Source organism: Musca domestica, unplaced genomic scaffold (genome assembly GCF_030504385.1).
Source record: "Musca domestica strain aabys unplaced genomic scaffold, Musca_domestica.polishedcontigs.V.1.1 14, whole genome shotgun sequence".
NCBI lineage: Eukaryota > Metazoa > Arthropoda > Insecta > Diptera > Muscidae > Musca > Musca domestica.
The window spans coordinates 9,281,380-9,302,039 of NW_026712192.1; the positions used below are offsets into that span (position 1 = coordinate 9,281,380).

General features: G+C 36.3%; 2 protein-coding genes across 2 annotated transcripts; both read left to right on the forward strand.

The window, feature by feature from the left end:
* Positions 1–3,776: 3,776 nt before the first annotated feature.
* LOC101901247 (uncharacterized) lies at positions 3,777–5,909 on the forward strand. The gene is made up of 2 exons (XM_005181392.3): positions 3,777–3,859; positions 4,023–5,909. Exons 1-2 carry the CDS (start codon positions 3,857–3,859, stop codon positions 5,712–5,714), a joined length of 1,695 nt encoding a protein of 564 aa, XP_005181449.2. The 5' UTR covers positions 3,777–3,856; the 3' UTR covers positions 5,715–5,909.
* An 8,796-nt stretch (positions 5,910–14,705) lies between these two features.
* LOC101901078 (nuclear pore complex protein Nup58) lies at positions 14,706–19,639 on the forward strand. Its single transcript, XM_011293334.3, has 2 exons — positions 14,706–14,863; positions 18,575–19,639. The coding sequence occupies exons 1-2, from the start codon at positions 14,798–14,800 to the stop codon at positions 19,586–19,588; spliced, it is 1,080 nt and encodes a 359-aa protein (XP_011291636.2). The 5' UTR covers positions 14,706–14,797; the 3' UTR covers positions 19,589–19,639.
* The last annotated feature ends 1,021 nt before the right edge of the window (positions 19,640–20,660 follow it).

A 20,660-nucleotide genomic window follows, 5' to 3' on the forward strand; every position in this document is an offset into this window, starting at 1 on the left:
ACCAAACAAGATGTGTATGTTCGATTCCAATATAATTTGGAATGAGTGACGGAAATTGATCAGAAAATAAATTGGCCAAATTATATTCAAATCGGTTCAGATTTGGATATAGCTCCCATATATATTTCGGTCGATTTAACATATTTGATGCACCCAACGCTATATGTTTGTCCGATTCCAATGAAATTCGGATAGAGAGGCAAAATTTGGTACCAAAAATAATTTGCCAAATTATATTAAAATCGGTTGAGGTTCGCTATATATAGCTATATAGATCTATATTTCGGCTGATTTCATGTATCTTATGCAACAAACATGATATGTATGTCCGATTCCAATGAAATTCAGAATGGGTGACTTAATTTGGTTACAATAATACATTTAATCGTTTCAAATTTCGTATTTAATGTTTGAAATTGGTACTTCAGTCTAATACAAAACAAGTAAAAAAAATTCCACCATTTGGAACGAATTTGGCTATTCTCAAAAACAAAAAAATCCGTTAAAAATTCTGTTAAAATCTTCAAAATACCGAATGTAGCCTTTACATTAGGGTCTATACGACGACATGGACCTGCATAGGTAACTTTTGTCATAAGCCATTACAATATTCAAATGCGAAACTTAAAAAAAACCAGTAAAGAAAGTCTTAAAGTCGGGCGGGGCCGACTTTATGATACCCTACACCACTTTGCTAATTAAGTAGAGCTCCACATAACAATTAAAAGTTTTTATGGGAGAATTCAATCATACACGCTATGATTATAATTATAATTTAAAGTTCAAAAGATTAAATATGCAGAAGCAAGCACAAGTAATTTGAAATCGGGTAAAGATATATATGGGATCCAAACCTGAACCGATCTCGATAAAATTTGGCAAAGATATTTTTGAGCTGTATTTTATATATTTCCCTGAATATCGTTGTTACGGAGTGCATATTACGGCTGTGGGTAACAAATATAACAAATCGGAGGAACAATATATATGGAAGCTATAGCTATATCTGAACCGATCTTCACCAAATTTGACATACTAGCTTCTAGACTCAATTCGGTCGTAAGTGCCAAATTTCATCCAATTTGGACAAATATTAGACGTTTGGTGCACAATAAAAATTAAATCGGACGAAGTTATATATGGGAGCTATATAAAAATCTGAACCGATCTCGATAAAATTTAGCAAATGTATTTTTGAGCTGTATTTGATATATTTCCCCAAATATTGTTTTTGCATAGTGCATATTACGGCGGCGGTGGACAAAAATAACAAATCGGATGAACAATATATATGGGAGCTATAGCTATATCTGAACCGATTTCGATCAAATTTGGCATACATATTTTCGGGCCTAATTTGGGTGTATACGCAAAATTCCATACAATTCGGGCTGATATTACACGTTTGGTGCACAATAAAATGCAAATCGGACGAAGATGTATATGGGAGCTATATCTAAATTTTGACCAATTATCTCCAATTTCAATAGGGTTCGTCCTTGTGCCAAACAAAAGATCTTTGCAAAATTTCATCTGGATCGGGCAATAAATGCGACCTGTACTTTGTTTACAAAAATACACGGACAGACGGACGGACGGACAGACGGACGGACATGCATAAATCGACTCAGAATGTGATTCTATGCAGATCATCAAAAGGAACTATGGGTCTATCTCGTTTCCTTCTGCCTGTTACAAACAAATGCACAAAGACATAATACCCTGACCACCTTGTGGTGTAGGGTATAAAAACAGTGAATAATGTAGCTAAACTCATCAAAATACCGAATATCGGGAGGTACCGTTATATGGAGGCTATACGAAGACGTGGACCTGCAGAGACAATTTTCTATCATAGGCTGTAGTATCCATTACTAACTTCAAATAGCAAATTTGAAACAATTCCTGTGAATAACATCGCTAAAATCATTAAAAATACCGAATATCGGGTGGTACCGTTATATGGGGGCTATACGAAGACGTGGACTGACACAGACAATTTTCTGTCATAGGCTGTAATATTCATTACGAACTTCAAATACCAAGTTTGAAACAATTCCGGTGCATAATGTCGCTAAGATCATCAAATTGCCGAATAACGGGAGGTACCATTATATCGGGCCTATTCGAAGACGTGGACCTGCACAGACAATTTTCTGTCACAGGCTGTAGTATCCATCACGAGTTTCAAATATCGAATTTGAAACAATTCAGATAAATATTGTGGCGAAAATCTCCAAAATACCGAACATCGGGAGGTACCGTTATATGGGGGCTATACCATTTTCAATACCAAAAGTCCTGCAGACATAATATACATTTGAGTAAAATTTTATCGATCTTCTTCAATTGGTTCGGAAGCTAGAGTGATTTTCACAGACGGACGGAGATCGCAAAATCTATATAAAATTGTCCATATAACAGTACCTTCCAGTATTTTGATAAATTTAGCGATATTGTACACGGCAATTGTTTCCAATTTTGTATTTGAAGTTCTTTATAGGTACTACAGCCTGTAATAACAAATTGCATATATAGGTCCACGTCTTCGTCCACGTACCCATGTAACGATACCTCTCGTTTTTTGGTATTTTGATGATTTTAGGAATATTATTCATCGGAATTGTTTCGAATTTCGTTTTCAAAGTACGAAATGATGAATATGACAAATAGCGGTTTTCATTCAAGCGGTATTTTTCTTGCTTCTTTTTATGTTCCTTCCAAATGGTGGAGGGTATTAAAAGCTTGGCCTGGCCGAGCTTACTTTCATAATCCAATAAATTTTCCCCGTAGCTACTAAAAAAATGAAATTTGTCCAGAAAGTTATAGAAGACAGAAGTTGTTACCTGTTTTTACTCGAACCGAACTTATATCATTTCATTCCCTTGAAAAAACCAAAATTTCTTAAAATCGAAAAAATAACGTAAATGCATCTCTTCTATTTTAAATTACGAAATCCACCTCAAAATTATTCCCACGAACCCTTGGGGAACTCTTATCTCTAATGAGATCTTTTGTGTAGGTGAGAAACGTTTACTTACAGACACACTTTGATTACGGAGTCAAGAGGTCACCGCATAAAAACCTCTAACCTTCATTTACATATAATGGCAAATAAAGGTGTTGATTTTTAATAAATTTAAAAAAAAAGATATTAGCATCATAAAATGGTACCAAAAAATAGGGGATACAGCAACAAATACTCAGCCAGACGTGAATGTGATAAATCATTCTAAAATGAAAAAAGACAACCAGACAAACAAACAAACGAGCGACCGAACAAACAATCAAAGTGCGTTAATAAATTGTACTATTGTTTCTTTTGATGACTTTAGAAGAGCATGAGAAGATGTTTGACCGGCTTGCGGCTGCGTCGAACAACTGACACAGTCAGCCAGTGACTTACTGACCACAACGTCTAAACGCCATCACTTTACGAGGCCCTGAGCTGGTTATGAGCGTCGATTATGCGTTGAGCAGCGAGCAGTAAAATCATTTTGAACTGTTACTGGCATTACCGCTGCTGTTGCTTATCTAAAGATTATCTGAGATACATAAACTGAAAAGTTTATGCTGTATTATGGCATCTCTGTGTGTTGAGGCCCCGAGGCTTGATATGCAGATGGTCAATGTTGTTGGTGGTGCTTCAAAATTTGTAGTTCTCTCCAAAAACAAAAATTCCACGATTTTTTCTCTTGTCGCATTTGGTGTTGTAAGTAAAACGAACGATATTTGGATGATCTTCCAAGTTGTCTTATAAATTGTAAGGGCCAACCATTGCAGATCATCAGTCGAGCTTTTACATTCGTGTGCTATACAACCCCCCTTACAATAAGCCTTAAGCACTGAATACAAAATGGTTAGTGTGATAAAGTTTAGAGAAAAAAAAAAAAGAAAAATTATTTACGAAAACAAAATTGGAAAAAAAAAATTAAAAAAAGTGAACTCTAGTGGTTTTTCCAAAAAAGAAAATAGGAAAATACGAAATGTTTAATGTGTCATCTGTTTTCCCCTTCTTCCAGAAAATCTTCTTTGTTGTGAGTCTGGCTGTTATGGCCTCTTTGGCTACTGCCGATGTCAGTGAGTTGCAAAAATACAATTATCCTGCCCCATCATCGGCATCCAACGCAGTGGCTTCCTACAGTCCCGGCCATCAGTCTTACTCTCAATCCTCTCAAATCCATGTGGAATCGATTAGACCTTCAGTGGCTGTAGCCAGTTTCACCATGCATCATACAACTGGTGCTGAAACTTCTGCCCAATCGGTCTCTACCTCTGGATCTTACAGTTCTGCCACACAACAACAGCAAGGTTATTCTGCTCCAGCTGCTGGTCCATCAAGTGAGTATCTCCCACCGGCCAGCTCTCATGTTCATGAGCAAACATATAACGCTGCTGCTGAAGGATCTCACTCATATGAAGGTGCTGCTAACAATGGTGCCTACAACTATCAGCCAGCTGCTGCTGCTCCAGTACAACAACAATCCTACACAGCTCCAGCTGCTGCTCCAGTCCAACAATCATACTCTGCACCCGCCCCTGTCCAGCAACAATCGTATGCTGCTCCTGCCCCTGTCCAACAAAGTTATTCTGCTCCTGCTGCTGTTTCCACCGGTACTTATAACTATCAAGCACCAGCTGCCGCTACTGCTCAACAATCCTATGCCGCTCCCGTTCAACAAAACTATGTCGCCCAGCAATCCTACTCTGGTGCTGAACAGACTCAACAATCCTATGCTTCAGCTTCCTCTAGCAGCGTTGCTGTAGACAACGGTTCCTACAACTATCAACAACCTGCTCCAGCTGTTGTGGCCCAAGAACAGGGAAGCTATTCCGCCCCTGCCCAACAAACATATTCTGCTCCAGCTGCTGCTGCTCCAGTTCAACAAACCTATTCCGCTCCCGCTGTTGCTGACAATGGTGCCTATAACTATCAAGGACCAGCTGCCTCAAATGTTCAGCAATCGTACTCGGCTCCAGTACAACAGGAGTCCTACTCTGCCCCCGCCCCCGCACAAGAAACCTACTCGGCCCCAGTCCAACAGAGTTATTCTGCCCCAGCTGCTGCACCTGTCCAACAATCCTACTCTGCACCAGCCCCGCAAGAATATGCCCAACAATCTTACTCCAATACAGCTGATAACGGTGCTTATAATTATCAAGGTCCTGCTGCCGCCTCAGTGCCCGTTCAACAACAATCATACCCAGCACCAGCTGTTGCTCCAGCACCCACTCCAGTTCAACAGAGCTACTCTGCCCCTGCCCCAGTCCAACAAACCTATACAGCTCCAGCTGCTGCACCAGTTGACAATGGCGCCTATAATTATCAAGGACCCGTTGCTGCATCGGCTGCCGTTCAACAACAAACTTACTCTGCCCCCGCACCTGTACAACAATCCTACTCTGCTCCAGCAGCAGCTGCTGCTCCAGTTCAACAACAACAATCCTATGAGGCCCCAGTTGCTGCTGCCCCAGTCCAGCAATCCTACTCTGCCGTCACAGTTGATAACGGTGGTTACAGTTATCAAAATTCTGCCAGTCAACAACAATCCTACACAGCCTCATCCAGCGCCGAATCTCATGCTACCCAACAAGCCACCAACCAATACTCTGTTCCCGCTCCACAAAAGGTTACATTCCCCGCCAGCTCAGGTCAAGATGTTGGCACTGTTTATGGTTCAAATGGCGGTTATGTCTATAGCAGAAGACACTAAATGGAAAATATTTCCACATTCAGTTGTGATATGAAAGGATTTTTTTCGGAACCCAAAAATTCCGAAAATGTAGTTTCATTGTTATTGTTGTTTTTATAGTACATTGTTAGAATAATTTTTAGCTCAATTGTTGTTATCTTTTTCGATTATCATCATTTCATTTTTGTTTTAGTTTTATTAAATAAATGACGAATTTATTAGTTAATTTGAAGTCACTTCTTTGATGGAATTTTGGGGGACAATGCCAGTTCTATGCGAATGAATGATAATTAAAATATTGCACTTTTGTGGAGGGAGGTACCAGAAGGAGTTGGCCGAAAAATCCATTTCACATCAAATCTCTGGTTGGAAAAAATAAGGAAAACTATTAGGGTATACCAAGATTAGAAAGAATCGCCGAATTGTTTCGCAAGTTATGAGAGATACAAGTATTGGAAGTTGTGACCTTTTGTGGGGGTACATGAAGGGGTGTTCCAGTATATTTCATCTTTATGCCATATCATGTGCTGGTAAAAATATGGTGATGTGCTAAGCTTAGAAGCAATCAGATGCATATTTCTAATTTTATTCGAAAAAATTATAACTCCTGAGTGATGCAGGTATCAGAAGGAGTGTGCCGATACATCCCATATTCAAACCAGATCTTTCTTTGGTAAATATGTTGGGTTGTGTGAATTTTAAAGAGATTTGGATTTGCTTATATCGCTTTTATGAATGTTATGTTATTTAAAATGTTGATCCCTTTGTGGGGGGTGATACAAGAAGGAGTAGGTCGATATCTATCTTCAGAACATATCTTGTGGTAGTATAAACATAAACATGTTTGAAGTTTAAAATGAATCACATGCTCTTTTCGCATTTTAGAAGGATATAATTACACAAAATTTGACCGGTTTTGAGAGTTTTATCTTAGCAAATTTTGATCCTTTGTGGCATAGGTACTTAATGTAGTGAACCGATATTATCCATTTTCGCACTTGGCAAAAATATTGGTAGTTGCTAAATGTACACAAAATCGAATGATCCTTTCTCTTTCTATGAGGAAAATTATTTTCTTTGAAAATGTTGTCCTTTCGTGGAGGAGGCGCCACAAGGAGAGGACCGATGTTACTCATATCCGAACTCGATCTAAGTTTTATATAATACTAGCTGGCCCGGTCCGCGTTGCCGGCCCCTACTTTTAGTTTTTTTATTGCATATTTTTTAAGGCATTATAGAACACTGATCTGAATGATTTCAAAATAGTCAAAGATAATTGGTCTTTTACACCCATTACCTTAAGATAGGAATTAATTTATTTTTGTCATTTAAATTGTGTGTTGGAAAACCCATAAAGTCCATATTTTTCTTCATAGTATAATTCAATAACGATCCAAAAAATAATATTCGTGATTTTTTCATGTTTCTGCCACAATTTGATATTTCGGAGTTCAAAGCATGTAGACGTACATCCCACTTCTACGTTCCCAGCCAATATTCTCTTGAGAGTTAAAAATTCAATAGTATACCAAATTTTTTTTTCTGACCAAACATTGGTTAGGAATGTGGATTTGCGGGTACACTAATGTGGGAACTATACTTAATAAAATGCCTATGTGGACAATTATCTGTAAGACGATTCTCTATCCCAGAGTAGCCTAAATACAATTTTTTAGCCAAATCAATTGATGAATGTGATCAAGACCAAGATGGACTCTACTCCAAAAGTCAAAATATTATGAGAAGAGGTTTTTTACACCCGTAGAAACAAAGATGTCAAATAAAGGCCTGAAAAATGAAAGAAAAATGTCGAAAACCCCGAATATAGCTTAAATTATATAATGGTTATACCAAAACGTGATCATTTTTTGCGAGGATGGTTTCTTCTCAAATTACCAACTTTTGCTAAAATGCGTATGAGTAAAATATGGTTAAAATGTAAACTATACTTGAAAAAGGAGTGTACCCTTATCCGGGGGTCATATATCGTGACCTGCAAAAGCGATTTAAGATATCTTGAAAGTTTTTTTTTTCCTAAATGTCCAATTCGCTCTACCATTTTGCACCATTTTGCTCCAATGAATTGCATTTTGAGTTCTCATTGGGCGGATTACTGTAATATGAAAGAAATAGGTTCACATATAAGGGTTATACCAAAGCATGGTCCTATTCTTATAATTATTTGAAAAAATGTGTTGTTCTTCTTAAAATCTCAAATTACCAACATTTGATATACATCTGATATATATTTTGAACAACTGATTATTCATGAAACCCCTAGGAAAAATTTAAAACTCTATGGTAACTTTTGCGAAGTATGGAGCAAAATATTTGAGGACCTTTGTGTTTGGTTAAACTATATAAAATGGACCCTAAAAACGTTTGATCCCCCTTTTTGGGATTGTTATGTACCAACCAAACTGACTACTGATGATAGCGCATAGTCACCGTATAACGTTTCATGGGAGTTAAGGTTACTTTTAAGGTTTCCTTTTCTTTCCAAATTTTCAATTTGCTCCACTATTTTATATAGTTCGCATATAACAGTGCTCTTCATATTCGGTATTTCACTGGTTGCAGTCCCAATGAATTTTGCATTTTAAGTTCTCATTGGATGGATTATTTCCATATCTAGTCAATTTCCATTGAATTTTTTTTTTTTCGATTTTTCCCGATTTGAGAATTTTTGCCATGAGATCTCTTTTATCGTGTTTTTTAGCGATTTTGAAAAAGTAATTATCTTTTAACATTGGTCTAACCGCGTTAAGTTATTTCGATATCATTTGACTGACTTCCATGCAACCCGCCATCAATTTCAGTTCTCAAGAAATCAAGTCAATTAAATAAATTGGTATTAATATTCGAATTAAAAAAAAAAATATAAAAAAAAAACACTACAAATGTACATTAGAAAAAAGTAAGTCAAAATGGAAAAAAAAAAATCATGCAAAATAAAACATTACTATTGTACATTTCAAAAGTCAAAATGAAAATGTTAATATATCACATTTTTACGGGATTTTTTTGAATATTATCCTTTTCGGAAAAGAGACAATTCCGAATTTGTATGAATCGTTAAAATCGGATCAGCGGATCTTGAGTTATAAGCGTAGTAACTAACACAACTTACATTTATATATATAGATTTCGATATGGAAGGTTTGGACCAAATCGAGTACTCCCTTTGAGAGACATAGTGAGCTCCAGCCAGGCTAACAGACGGACACACCAAATGTCTTGAAACAGATTTGGTCCAAAATGACCTAGGGTCTTCTCACGAGAAGGCCATTGACGACCAGGATTCCTTCTCCTAGAAGAAGAAAAGATCTTCTCGCAAAAGATAAGAAGGTGTTCTCATAAAAAATAACAAAAAGGTCTTCTCGAAGAAGACGGTTTTCTCATAGAAAGGATAAAGTCTTGTCATAGAACATGAGGAGGTCATCTGATGAAAGATGAAACGACGAGAAGGTCTTCTTATTGAAGATGAGAAGGTCTTAATGTTTCTGTGCAGTATTTTTTTTTTTTTTTTTTTTTTGAAAATTTCGACCTTTTGTGGAGGATATACCACAAGGAGTGGACCGAAGTTGGCCATCTCCAAACGCGATCTAAGTTTGATAATAATATTACGATATACCAAGTATGGATCAAATCGGATACTACCTTCGAGAGTTATCGTGCGTACCAACCACGACGGACATCGCTAGATCGACTCCAAATGTTCTGAAACGGACTTGGTCCAAAGGGTCTAAACCCGTTATTTCGATGAGGTACATTTTGGCTGTATCAAATGATATATGTCCTCTCTAGCCGTATAGCTAAGAGTATAAAAAATAGGGCCTTTTCGGTTAAGAGAAGACGAGAAGGTCTTCTCAGAGGCGACGAAAAGTTCTGCTCATAGGTGATGAGAAGGTCTTCACACAGGTGATGAAGAGGTTTTCTCATAGAGGCCGATAATATCTTCTCACAGATGGTGAGAAGGTGTTCTCAAAAGACGAAAATTATGTTAAAAATTCTGTTAAGATCTTAAAAATACCGCATGTAGCCGTATATTAGGGCCTATACGACGACGTCGACCTGCATAGGCAACTTTTGTCATAAGCTGTTACAATATTCAAATGGAAAACTTGAAGAAAAAAAATCTGTTTATAATGCAGCTAAAATCATCAAAATACCGAATATGGGGAGGTACCATGGAGGTTATAAAACATGGATCTGCAGAAAATGTTCTGTCATAGGCTGTAGTATCCATTACGAACTTCAAATACCAAATTTGAAATAATTCCGGTAAATAATGTCGCGAAAATCATCAAAATACCGCATAGCGGGAGGTATCGCTAAAAACCATATCAATCAATACCCAATATCGGGAGGTACCGTTATATGGGGCCTATACGAAGACATGGACCTATATGGCTCATTTTCTGTCCTAGGCTGTAATATCTATTACGAATTCAAATACCCCTTTTGAAACAATTCCGGTAAATAAAGTTGCGAAAATCATCAAAATACCGCATAGCGGGAGGTACCGTTATATCGGGGCTATACGAAGCCGTGGACCTACATGACCCATTTTCAATACCAAAAGTCCTGCAGACAGAATACACATTTGAGAAATTTTTTATCAACTTACTTCCTTTTTTCGGAAGCTAGAGTGATTTTCACAGACGGGCAGACGGATAGACCGACAGATGGACGAACATCGCTAAATCGACATAGAATTTTATTCTGATCAAGAATATATATACTTTGTGCGGTCTAAAATGTATATCTCGAGGTGTTACAAACAGAATTACAAACTTAATATACCCTCCATACTATGGTGGAGGGTATAAAAAATAAATAATCAAATAAAAGGGAATTATAAAAAATAGTGTAACTTTGGTTCACCTTTAAATATTCTCTCACTATATTTTGCTCAACCCTGATTGAAACCCTCTATGACATGTGCTTATGCCAATCAAGATGTAAGCCCAATGCCATGGTCATAAAACTCATAGCTGTAGACACTGCTATTGTTATGTTCATATGATTAAACTATTTTTATTGTCGATGATCTTAGCAATATTAATTTTGAATTTAAATACATTTCTAATATTTCAGAGCGATATTAACAATGCCAAAAAAAAAAAAAAAAAAAATATAAGCAACATATATGTATGATAGCTATGTGAATTAGGGTTATTAGTCATTGCTTTGGATTTTTGTATAAAATATTACAGTTCGTCATGGAAATGGTTTCGGGTGTTTAATTAAGAACTGATATTTAATATAGCTAAATATTCAACCTTTATTTTTTTATTTATTTATTTTTGAAATGATTAAGCCGTGGATCTCTCTGCTCCTAATACCACATCATTGTTGTGGTAAGATATAAAGATTTCACGGGCATATGATTGATTTGGCAAGCCGCCATCTGCTGTTCATGCAAATGATGGGTTATCCAAATATTGTTGCAACATTATTGAAATGTGTGATACTCATTTTTCTTGTCTTACCGACAGTTTTAATACTGTCACTGGTTTCGAAAATAAAAAACAAAATTATAAATAACAATTGCGAGTTCTAAAAGACATGTTAATTATTAAAAAAAAAAAGATTTCAGGAACGAGTTCCGTTATGCAGAGTCTGTGCCATTCAAGAAATTTGGGACCATTGTTTAAGCCTGGCAACAACAACGCAACGCCAAACTTGTCAAATTATCTAATTAAAAATACCATTTCTGGTAGGTGTAGATTATGTTATATATTGAGAAAAAGATTTTGAATAAATCTAAATTTATTTGTATTCGACTGTGTTAAAATGATTTATAGCCGTTAATATTTTAGCGCACATCATCATCAATAGAGAGTTTATATAAATAATTTGTTTTTATACATAAAAAATTCTACCAGAACCATATATGTAGGCACTCCCAAAGGGGATTGATGGTATATTTATTTTCTCATGCCTGTTTGTAACAGATTGAAATATTTGTAGGAATTCTGTTAAACCCAACAAAACTTGTAAGCTATATGAAACGAATAGCCCATTAAAATATAATATAAACTAGCAAATGTCCGCTAATTCGAAAATATAACGAAGAATTTCAGCTCTACAGCAACTTCAGACTGCTGTCATTTCTAAGCCACTCATCCGACAGCTGTTAAAATTATTCCAGTGACAGATCATTATATTGTTTACAGGCGTACAAAAGCATTTTGCTTCGCTTGGCCGAAAATGGTGAACTGCTGAATTTGGTTTTCTCCGATGAGAAAACATTCGTTGTCCAGCAGTTTGTAAAAAAAACAAAGTGATCGTGTTTACTAGCCAAAGAGGTCAGCTGAAAATGTGCACATTTGGTTGGCCACCAGAACTCAAGCGACGGCGATGGTGTGGGCGCCATAACAGCCGATGGTCGCTATACGCTCGTATTAATCGACCGTGGCATCAGAATAAATGCCGAATATTATCGCGACAATATTCTGTTTTTTTTTTGGTGGTTTTTGAAATGTGTACTATAATTGTGGAAAAAGTACTAAATGTGGTATTGGGTGAAGAGATAGTGTTGAAATTCTGAAAATTGATAGTGATTTGTTCGAAAAGTATTAAGTGGTACTAAACTGATCTTGGGAAGGGGCAAAGCTGAAATTTGATTTTGAGGTCACTGTTGTTTTCCAGACGTTGAAATAGTTTTGGACAGAAACATTGGATGTGTGTCTATTGTATGTCCAACCATGCTAAGGTTGTACTAATATCCTCCTCGGTAAACTTCAAAATGACAGATTTTGAAAAGTTTTTTTCTTTTTTTTTTAAAGGTTATCATTACCCTCTTATTCTTTCTAAAGAAGAAAAACTTGAATAATTATAACATTTTTAATACTAAACAATTAAAAAGCTGTATGTATACCCTCCACCATTTCAAAACAATAAAAGACCGTTAAAAATTCTGTTAAAATCTAAAAAATACCGAATGTAGCTGTTATATTAGGGTCTATACGACGACATGGGCCTGCATAGGTAACTTTTGTCATAAGCCATTACAATATTCAAATGCGAGACTTGACAAAAAAATCGGTAAATAATGTATCTAAAATTATCAAAATGCCGAATATCGGGAGATACCGTTATATGGGGGCTATACGACATTCTGCACAGACATTCTTCTGTCTTAGGCTGTACTATCCATTACGAACTTCAGATAAAAAATTTGAAACAATTCCGGTGAATAATTTCGCTAAAATCATCAAAATACCGAATATCTGGAAATACTGTTTTATGGGGACTATACGAAAACGTGGAACTGCGCAGACAGTTTTCTGTCTTAGGCTGTAGTATCCGTGACGAACTTCAAATACCAAATTTGAAACGATTCCGGTATCGGGAGGTACCTTTATATGGGGGCTATACGAAAACGTGGACCTGTGCAGACAATTTTCTGTCTTAGGCTGTGGTATTCATTACGAACTTCAATTACCAAATTGGAAGCAATTCCGGTGAATAGTGTCGCTAAAATCATCAAAATACCGAATATCGGGAGATACCGTCTCATGGGGGCTATACCAAAACGTGAACCTACATGGCCCATTTTCAATACCAAAGTCCTGCATACATTTGAATAAAACTTTATCAATCTACTTCAATTCGTTCGGAAGCTAGAGTGATTTCCACAGACAGACAGACAGACGGACGGATATAGCTAAATCGACATAGAATTTTATGCTGATCAAGAATATATGTACTTTGTGAGGTCTAAAATGTATAATTCGAGGTGTTACAAACGGAATGACAAACTTAATATACCCTCCATACTATGGTGTAGGTTATAAAAAAGAGCGAATCTAAAATTTTAAAGTGGTCTTTCCGATGACGAAGTACCGGCCACTTACTAGTCTGTATAAAAAATGGTGGCTGTTTGCGTAGCAAAATTGAAAATAAAGGAAGTGGGAGAAACATAAAAACACAATCAATTAATATTTTTTCCCACTGAACAGTGGACTGTATATTTTTTATAGGGTGGTTGTTCGTGGAACAATATTACCTTCGTACAAAGGGTTTTTAGCAGTAGGACGTAATCCTATGCTTGTTAGTACTCATAGAGTCGGTAGAATACTGTAAAGGCGGCAATTACAAACGTCACTCCTTAGGGAATGTCATTACCTTTGACATTATGTACGAAGTACAAAGTCGTATTAAGAGGTAGTAGACATTACCTAAGGAGGAGAAAAATCACCCGTGTTACAAATATGTAATATTAACGCAATTTAATGAAAATTAAGTTTAAAATTAAACAGTGGCAAAAATAAAAATTGCTGCTGGAAACTTCAAGCTCAACTCAAAGTCTATTTTCATTCTGTGCCAATATCATGATTCTAACAGACAGGCAGCTATTATTAATATTTTTTAAAGTAAGATTCGCTGGAAAAATTTGAATTATTACCATTGTGTAGGTTCTATACGAAAATGTGGACCTGCATAGGCAAATTTCTGTCATAGAAGGTAGTATCCATTACGGACTCCAATAACCAAATTTGCAATAACTCCAATGAAAATACCAAAAATAGGTTGGTATTGTTACATGGGGAGTATGTGGGCATGTATTGGCAATCACTTGTACCCGTTACGAACTTCAAATACCAATTTAAAATAATTCCGGTGTTGTTGTTGGAACATCATTTAAAATCTTTCAACTGATATTAATTTTTTATGAGGAACAATAATACAGTATTGGGTCTATTATATTTAAAAAATCGAATGTGATTTCCTTTCTCTAGTTTACCGTGACTCAACCGGTTCGATGATATCAGATTTGGTTTTTTTTTGATAACTAATCTTTTCAAAAACCAATTGTACTAATGAAATTAGGGTGTGCAAAAGATTACAATTAGATTTTTGGATTATTAGCTGAACTGATTCCAGTTTCTTGATTTAATTAAATATGCAAAAAATTATATTTCTCTTAAGAAAAAAATACAATCAAAGAAACTTAAATATATGGATGGACTTATGTTAATTCTGCAATTTGTGCAAGAAGTAATTTTGCAGACTAACAAGTTTTGTACTTTGGTAATATTTTTTAGAAAACGAAAACAAAATTGTCTGAAGAAATTTGTCTATAAATATCGATAATGTTGTTATTGCCATTTCAGTACCAGCCGTCGATATCATTGTGCAAATTGCCGGATCACAAAATGGTTAGTGAAAGTGTAGAAATTACAGTTTGAAAAGTTAAAATTACATTTTAATGTCGAAATGTGAACCAATTGTGAAAATACATTCTGTTCGATAAGAAAACTTTCAAATTATGGACGTAATATAAAGAAAATTCATTCATTGGGTGGAACCACTGATGTATTCTGTGATGTGATAAATTTTTCTAGTTAATTTTGGAAATTCTCGTAGCTGATATTAACATATGTCCGAAACATACGCGCAATATGAACAAAATTTTTAATCCATAGTGTTGTTGGAATAAACAAGTTAAAAAGAATCCGTTCGTTTTGCCGACTAATGTATACCCTAAGCCACTATTAAATTTATATATATTTTGAACTGCGTTATGATTATTGACCCTTGACCCTTTATGAGGGGAGATTCGAAAGGAGTAGGCCAATTGTATCCATTTCGTATCTGACCTAAGTCTCATATAAATGTGTCAGATTTGGGCTATATCGACTACATCATTCACCTTTACATGAGAAATGTAGTAATTTTTGGAAAATTAAGGAATGTGAATGAGGTACCAAATATAGTGGACTGAAGTATTTAACTTCATTTAATACTAAAAAAATAGGGGCGAGCATCTAAAATTTATTTCCAAGTTTATCCGAATAATTATTCAAAATATAAACCTTTTATGGGGGAGGTACCAGAAAGTGCACGTCGCTGAATTCCATATTTACATCAGATCTCAGTTTACCAAGTTTATTGAGAATTGTGACCCTTTGTGGGGGAGATACTAAAAGGGGTGGGCCGATATCTATCATCTTCATGCCAGGTCTTGTGTTAGTAGAAATATGGTGATGTGTGTAATTTAAAATAAGTAAAAAAGTTGTAAGTTCGGCCAGGCCGAACTTTTAATACCCTCCACCATTTGGAACGAATTTGGCAATTCTTAAAAACAATAAAATTCGTTAAAAATTCTGTTAAAATCTTAAAAATACGGAATATAGTTGTTACATTAGGGTCTATACGACGACATGGACTTGCATAGGTAACATTTGTCATAATATTCAAATGCGAAACTTAAAAAAAATCGGTAAATAATGTAGCTAAAATCATCAAAATATCAAATATCCGGAAGTACCGTTATATTGGGGGCTATACGAAGACCTGAACCTGCAAACACATTTTTCTGTCTTAGGCTGTAGTATCTATTACGAACTTCGAATACCAAACTTTGAAAAAATTCCGGTGAATAATGTCGCTTAAATATACAGGTACCGCATAGGTACAGTTATATGCGGGTTATACGAAGACGTGAACCTGCACAGACAATTTTCTGTCATAGGCTGTTGTATCCTCTACGAACATTAAATACCAAATTTGAAAGAATTCCGGTGTATAATATCGCTAAAATCATCAAAATACCGAATATCGGAAGGTACGGTTATATGGGGGCTATTTAAAGACGTGAAGCTACACAGACAATTTTCTGTCTTAGGCTGTAGTAACCATTACGAACTTCAAATACCAAAATACGGTTATATGGGGGCTATTTAAAGACGTGAAGCTACACAGACAATTTTCTGTCTTAGGATGTAGTAACCATTACGAACTTCAAATACCAAATTTGAAACAATTCCGGTGAATAATATTGCTAAAATCGTCAAAATACCGAATATCCGGAAGTACAGTTGTATGGGGGATAAACGAAGGCGTGGACCTTCACAGACAATTTTCTGTCTTAGGCTGTAGCATCCATTTCGAACTTTAAATACCAAATTTGAAACAATTCCGATGAATATTGTCGCAAAAATCATCAAAATACCGAATATCGGGAGGTACCGTTATATGGGAGCTATAACAAAACGTCGACCTACATGGCCCATTTTCAATGCCAAAAGTTTTGCAGACATAATATACATTTGAGTAAAACTTTATCAATCTACTTCAATTCGTTCGAAAGCTAGAGTGATGTTCACAGACGGACGGACATGTCTAAATCGGCAAAGAATTTTATGCTGATCAAGGATATATATACTTTGTGGGGTCTAAAATATATATTTCGAGGTGTAACAAACGGAATGACAAACCATACTATGGTGGAGGGTATAAAAAATCGGATATATATATTTTGCCAAATGTTTACCCTTTATGTGGGAGGTACCAGAAGCAGTGGACTGACATATTCCATCTTCACGCTAGATCTTGGGCTAAATATTGTGCTCTGCGAAAGCTGAAGAGAATCGGAAGCTTACTTCGCATTTTATAAAAGTTTTAATTATTTCAAATTTGGACCTTTGGTGTAGGAGGTAAATGTTGGAATGGACCGATATTTTTCATTTCCGCACCTGAGATACAAATATTGGGATTTGCAAAGTTTAAATAAAATGGGTTAATATCATTGAAATAATTTTATGTGAAAATATTTTTGTGGGGAGGTACAAGAAGGAGTGGACCGATATTGCCCATCTCCGAAGTCGAAATAAGATTCATAATAATATTACGATGTAAAGGAGGCATTTCTAAAACATCCACCATATCTTAACCTCAGATACAAATTTGATCTCTGTCTTTCCCACCATTGCCAAATTTAGTACCATTAGGTACAATTATAATATATCCATAATCAGCTCCTTCTCTCAACCACAGACACCAACAGTGACATCCACATGACATTTCAGGGTATCAGCTCTATTCCTTTACCCAAATTTAGTACTATTTTGTACTTTTCGTACAATTATAGTACACATTTACAAAATTACTTCTATATATCAATAAAAGATACCAGTAGAGATATCAATATCAAATTTTGGGATTTCTGCTCTATCCCTTAACCCAGTACCAAATATATTATCGTTCAGTACTTTTCGTACAATTATAGTACATATTTCCGAAACTACCTACATATCTTCAGGCTATACATGAACAGCGACCCTAATACCAAATTTTAGATTTCAAACACTATCTGTGTACCCAATACCAAATTGTACTAAATATAGTACTATTGTGCTTGTCGTGCACTTCTAGTACACATTTCCAAAACCCTCAGCATGCATAACAAATATCTGATGAAAAATGTTGGCTCTATTCCACATAAACCCTTTTATACATCTATCCTAGATAGATATTCTAAGAACCCCAATATTTATGAGCGAAATGGATTCCCATTGGCTTAAAAAGTAAATCCCGTCGGACCTTTTTTGGATATAGTCCGGGTTCACCTCGAGTTATTTTATAGTTATATTTTCCAATAATATTTCTTAATTTTTCCACGTTGAGTTCTCTTTGTGCAGAAAGGTGATAGTATCAACAAGTAAAAAAGGATATATCTTCGGCTTGGCCAGACTCTTAATACCCTTCACCACATTGAAGGAACTTAAAAATTAAAAAAAAAAATCCTTCGAAAAAAAAACCTCTCAAATGAAAACCATTATATGGGGGCTATACGAAGACGTGGTTCTGCATAAGTTATTTTTGCCATCGGTTGTAGTGCTCATTACGAACTTTAAATACGATATTTTAAGTAATTCCGGTGAATATTGTCGTTAATATCTTTAAAATACAGAATTAAGGGAGGTACCATTATAGGGGACATATACGAGCAGAAACTATTTTCTACCATTTTTGATGCAAAATGTTTGCCTGTATATCACTCCTGACGTCGCAATTTGCAAAATATTTATTGAAAAGGTTTGGAAAAGTAAATAAAACAATAATCTTTTCCATTTTTTTCCTTTCAGAAACTTTTCACTGCCACCCTAGTTGCCCTGGTTGCCTTAGCTGCAGCTGATGTTAGCCATTTGAAAAATACATATTTACCACCGAGCAAAGACCATCATCATCATCATCACCATGCCGGTTCGTCGGGCAGCCACTCATCGCCGGTAGCAACATACAGTTCCACTAGCTATTCTGCCCCAGCTGCTACCTTCAGTTATTCTGCTCCGGCTGCTGCATCGCCTTCTAAACAATATTTGGCTCCAGCTGCTTCTAGCTCCTCATTCAAATTCTCGGCACCGGCTGCCGCTAAACAATATTCTGCACCAGCAGCAACATATAGCTCTACTAGCTATTCGGCTCCTGCTGCTTCCAGTTCCTCATTTAAATTCTCCGCACCGGCTGCCGCTAAACAATATTCAGCTCCAGCTGCAACATATAGTTCCAGTAGCTATTCTGCTCCTGCTGCATCGGCTCCTGTTAAGAAATATTCTGCACCAGCTTTTACCGCATTTGCAGCCTCAAAGCCATCCAACCAATATTTGGCTCCAGCTGCATCAAGTACATTTGCCTCGAAATCGGCACCTGCCCAAAGCAGTTTTACCTACTCTGCACCCTCTGTGACATACAGTTCTCAGAGTTCTGCACCGGCTTCTTCATATTCGGAGAAATCTTATCAAGCTGCACCAGCCTCATTTTCTTATAGCGAAAAATCCACTTACTCAAGTCCAGCTGCTTCCTCAACCGACTACAACAATTATCCAGCTCCCACAATAATCTATGCTGCACCATCTGCCTCCTCACCCAGCTATACAGCACCATCTTCTTTTACTGGCAGCTCTGGCTCTGGCAGCTTCTCTGCTCCAGCTACAACAAATTCGCACTTCCAATCGGCTGCTGCCTCTCCTGCCAGGACTTATGCCTACTCAGCTCCAGCAGCTTCAAATTTCGTGGCAAAAACTTCATATTCTGCACCGGCTGCCTCCAGTCAAGGTTCTGGTACAGCTTATGCTGCCGATGGTGGTTACATTTACTAGATCTAGATGAAAATTCCGTTTAAATAAAATTCGAAAAGCTTCCGAGAAATATTTTCACTCCTTTATTTCAATTGGGGGTTCTTCGGTCTTGGACAAATACAAAATATTCTTTTTTCTTAAAATACGATTTTTATCATTTTCAGAAGTTTTCACATAAATATGATTAGATGACACGGTGTTCCAGGGTTTATAGTATTGGTTCCCCGGTACCGGTGGATGGGGATAATCAATAATGAATTGGTATTTTAGGGGTACTCCATCGGGTTCTCTGAGTATCAAATCACTGGGCTGTACAAAAACTTTACCCTTACCAATTATGGCATTTTCAAATTTACCAGTTCCCTCAAAAGGTAAGCCATTAACTACCGGATAAAGCATCAACCAGGTCAGGAGAATTTTTATCAAAAGCTTTTCAAGTAATTGTTCCATGATCTGAAAGAAGTTATGAAGCTTTTAATGGCCAATTTATATTTTATTTCCACCAATTGCTCTACTTACCCAAATTTGTAATGGCCTTCTTGTTGCTGTTGCTGCCGATGTCGATGTTACTTAAATCCAAGTCTTAACTAAAAACTTTTTGTGAATGCACTTTCTTTTATACCGGACAGGTTGGGTATTACAGCAAAGTTGTCGTTGCACACCACCAGGCCAGTGCCCTACTGACTACAGTTCCGTTCAAAATAATTATTTCGATTATTCAAAGCCATTCAAAGAACAAGACGTGAGCGGACTCCATTGATGTGTTTATCAAATGCCATTGCAACAACAAATACAACACATTCAATACCAATAAAAAATCTCTTTAGATTTGTGCTGATCTTGTGCTAGCGATTCAAAGCAGCATGTCCCATAGTCGTCATCTATTCGTGGCCTGATTGAAGTGCAGCACTTTTTTTCTCGTTTTGCGTGGAAGAAAGTGACAAAATATTTAAGATTACATTTTATTGATGCACTTTCATTGGATGTTATGTTGTTGTTGCCGTTGTTGTTGTAAAATGCAAATTTACCAGCTTCTCTTGTTAAAATAAAATGTAAAATTTTAATGAACAGTGGTGAGCAGGGGACATAATTT

Coding starts and splice junctions, on each gene's coding strand:
- LOC101901078 (XM_011293334.3), top strand. CDS start 14,798: ATGTTGTTATTGCCATTTCAGTACCAGCCGTCGATATCATTGTGCAAA. Junction 14,864..18,574: donor AATTGCCGGATCACAAAATG/GTTAGTGAAAGT, acceptor TTTTCCTTTCAG/AAACTTTTCACTGCCACCCT.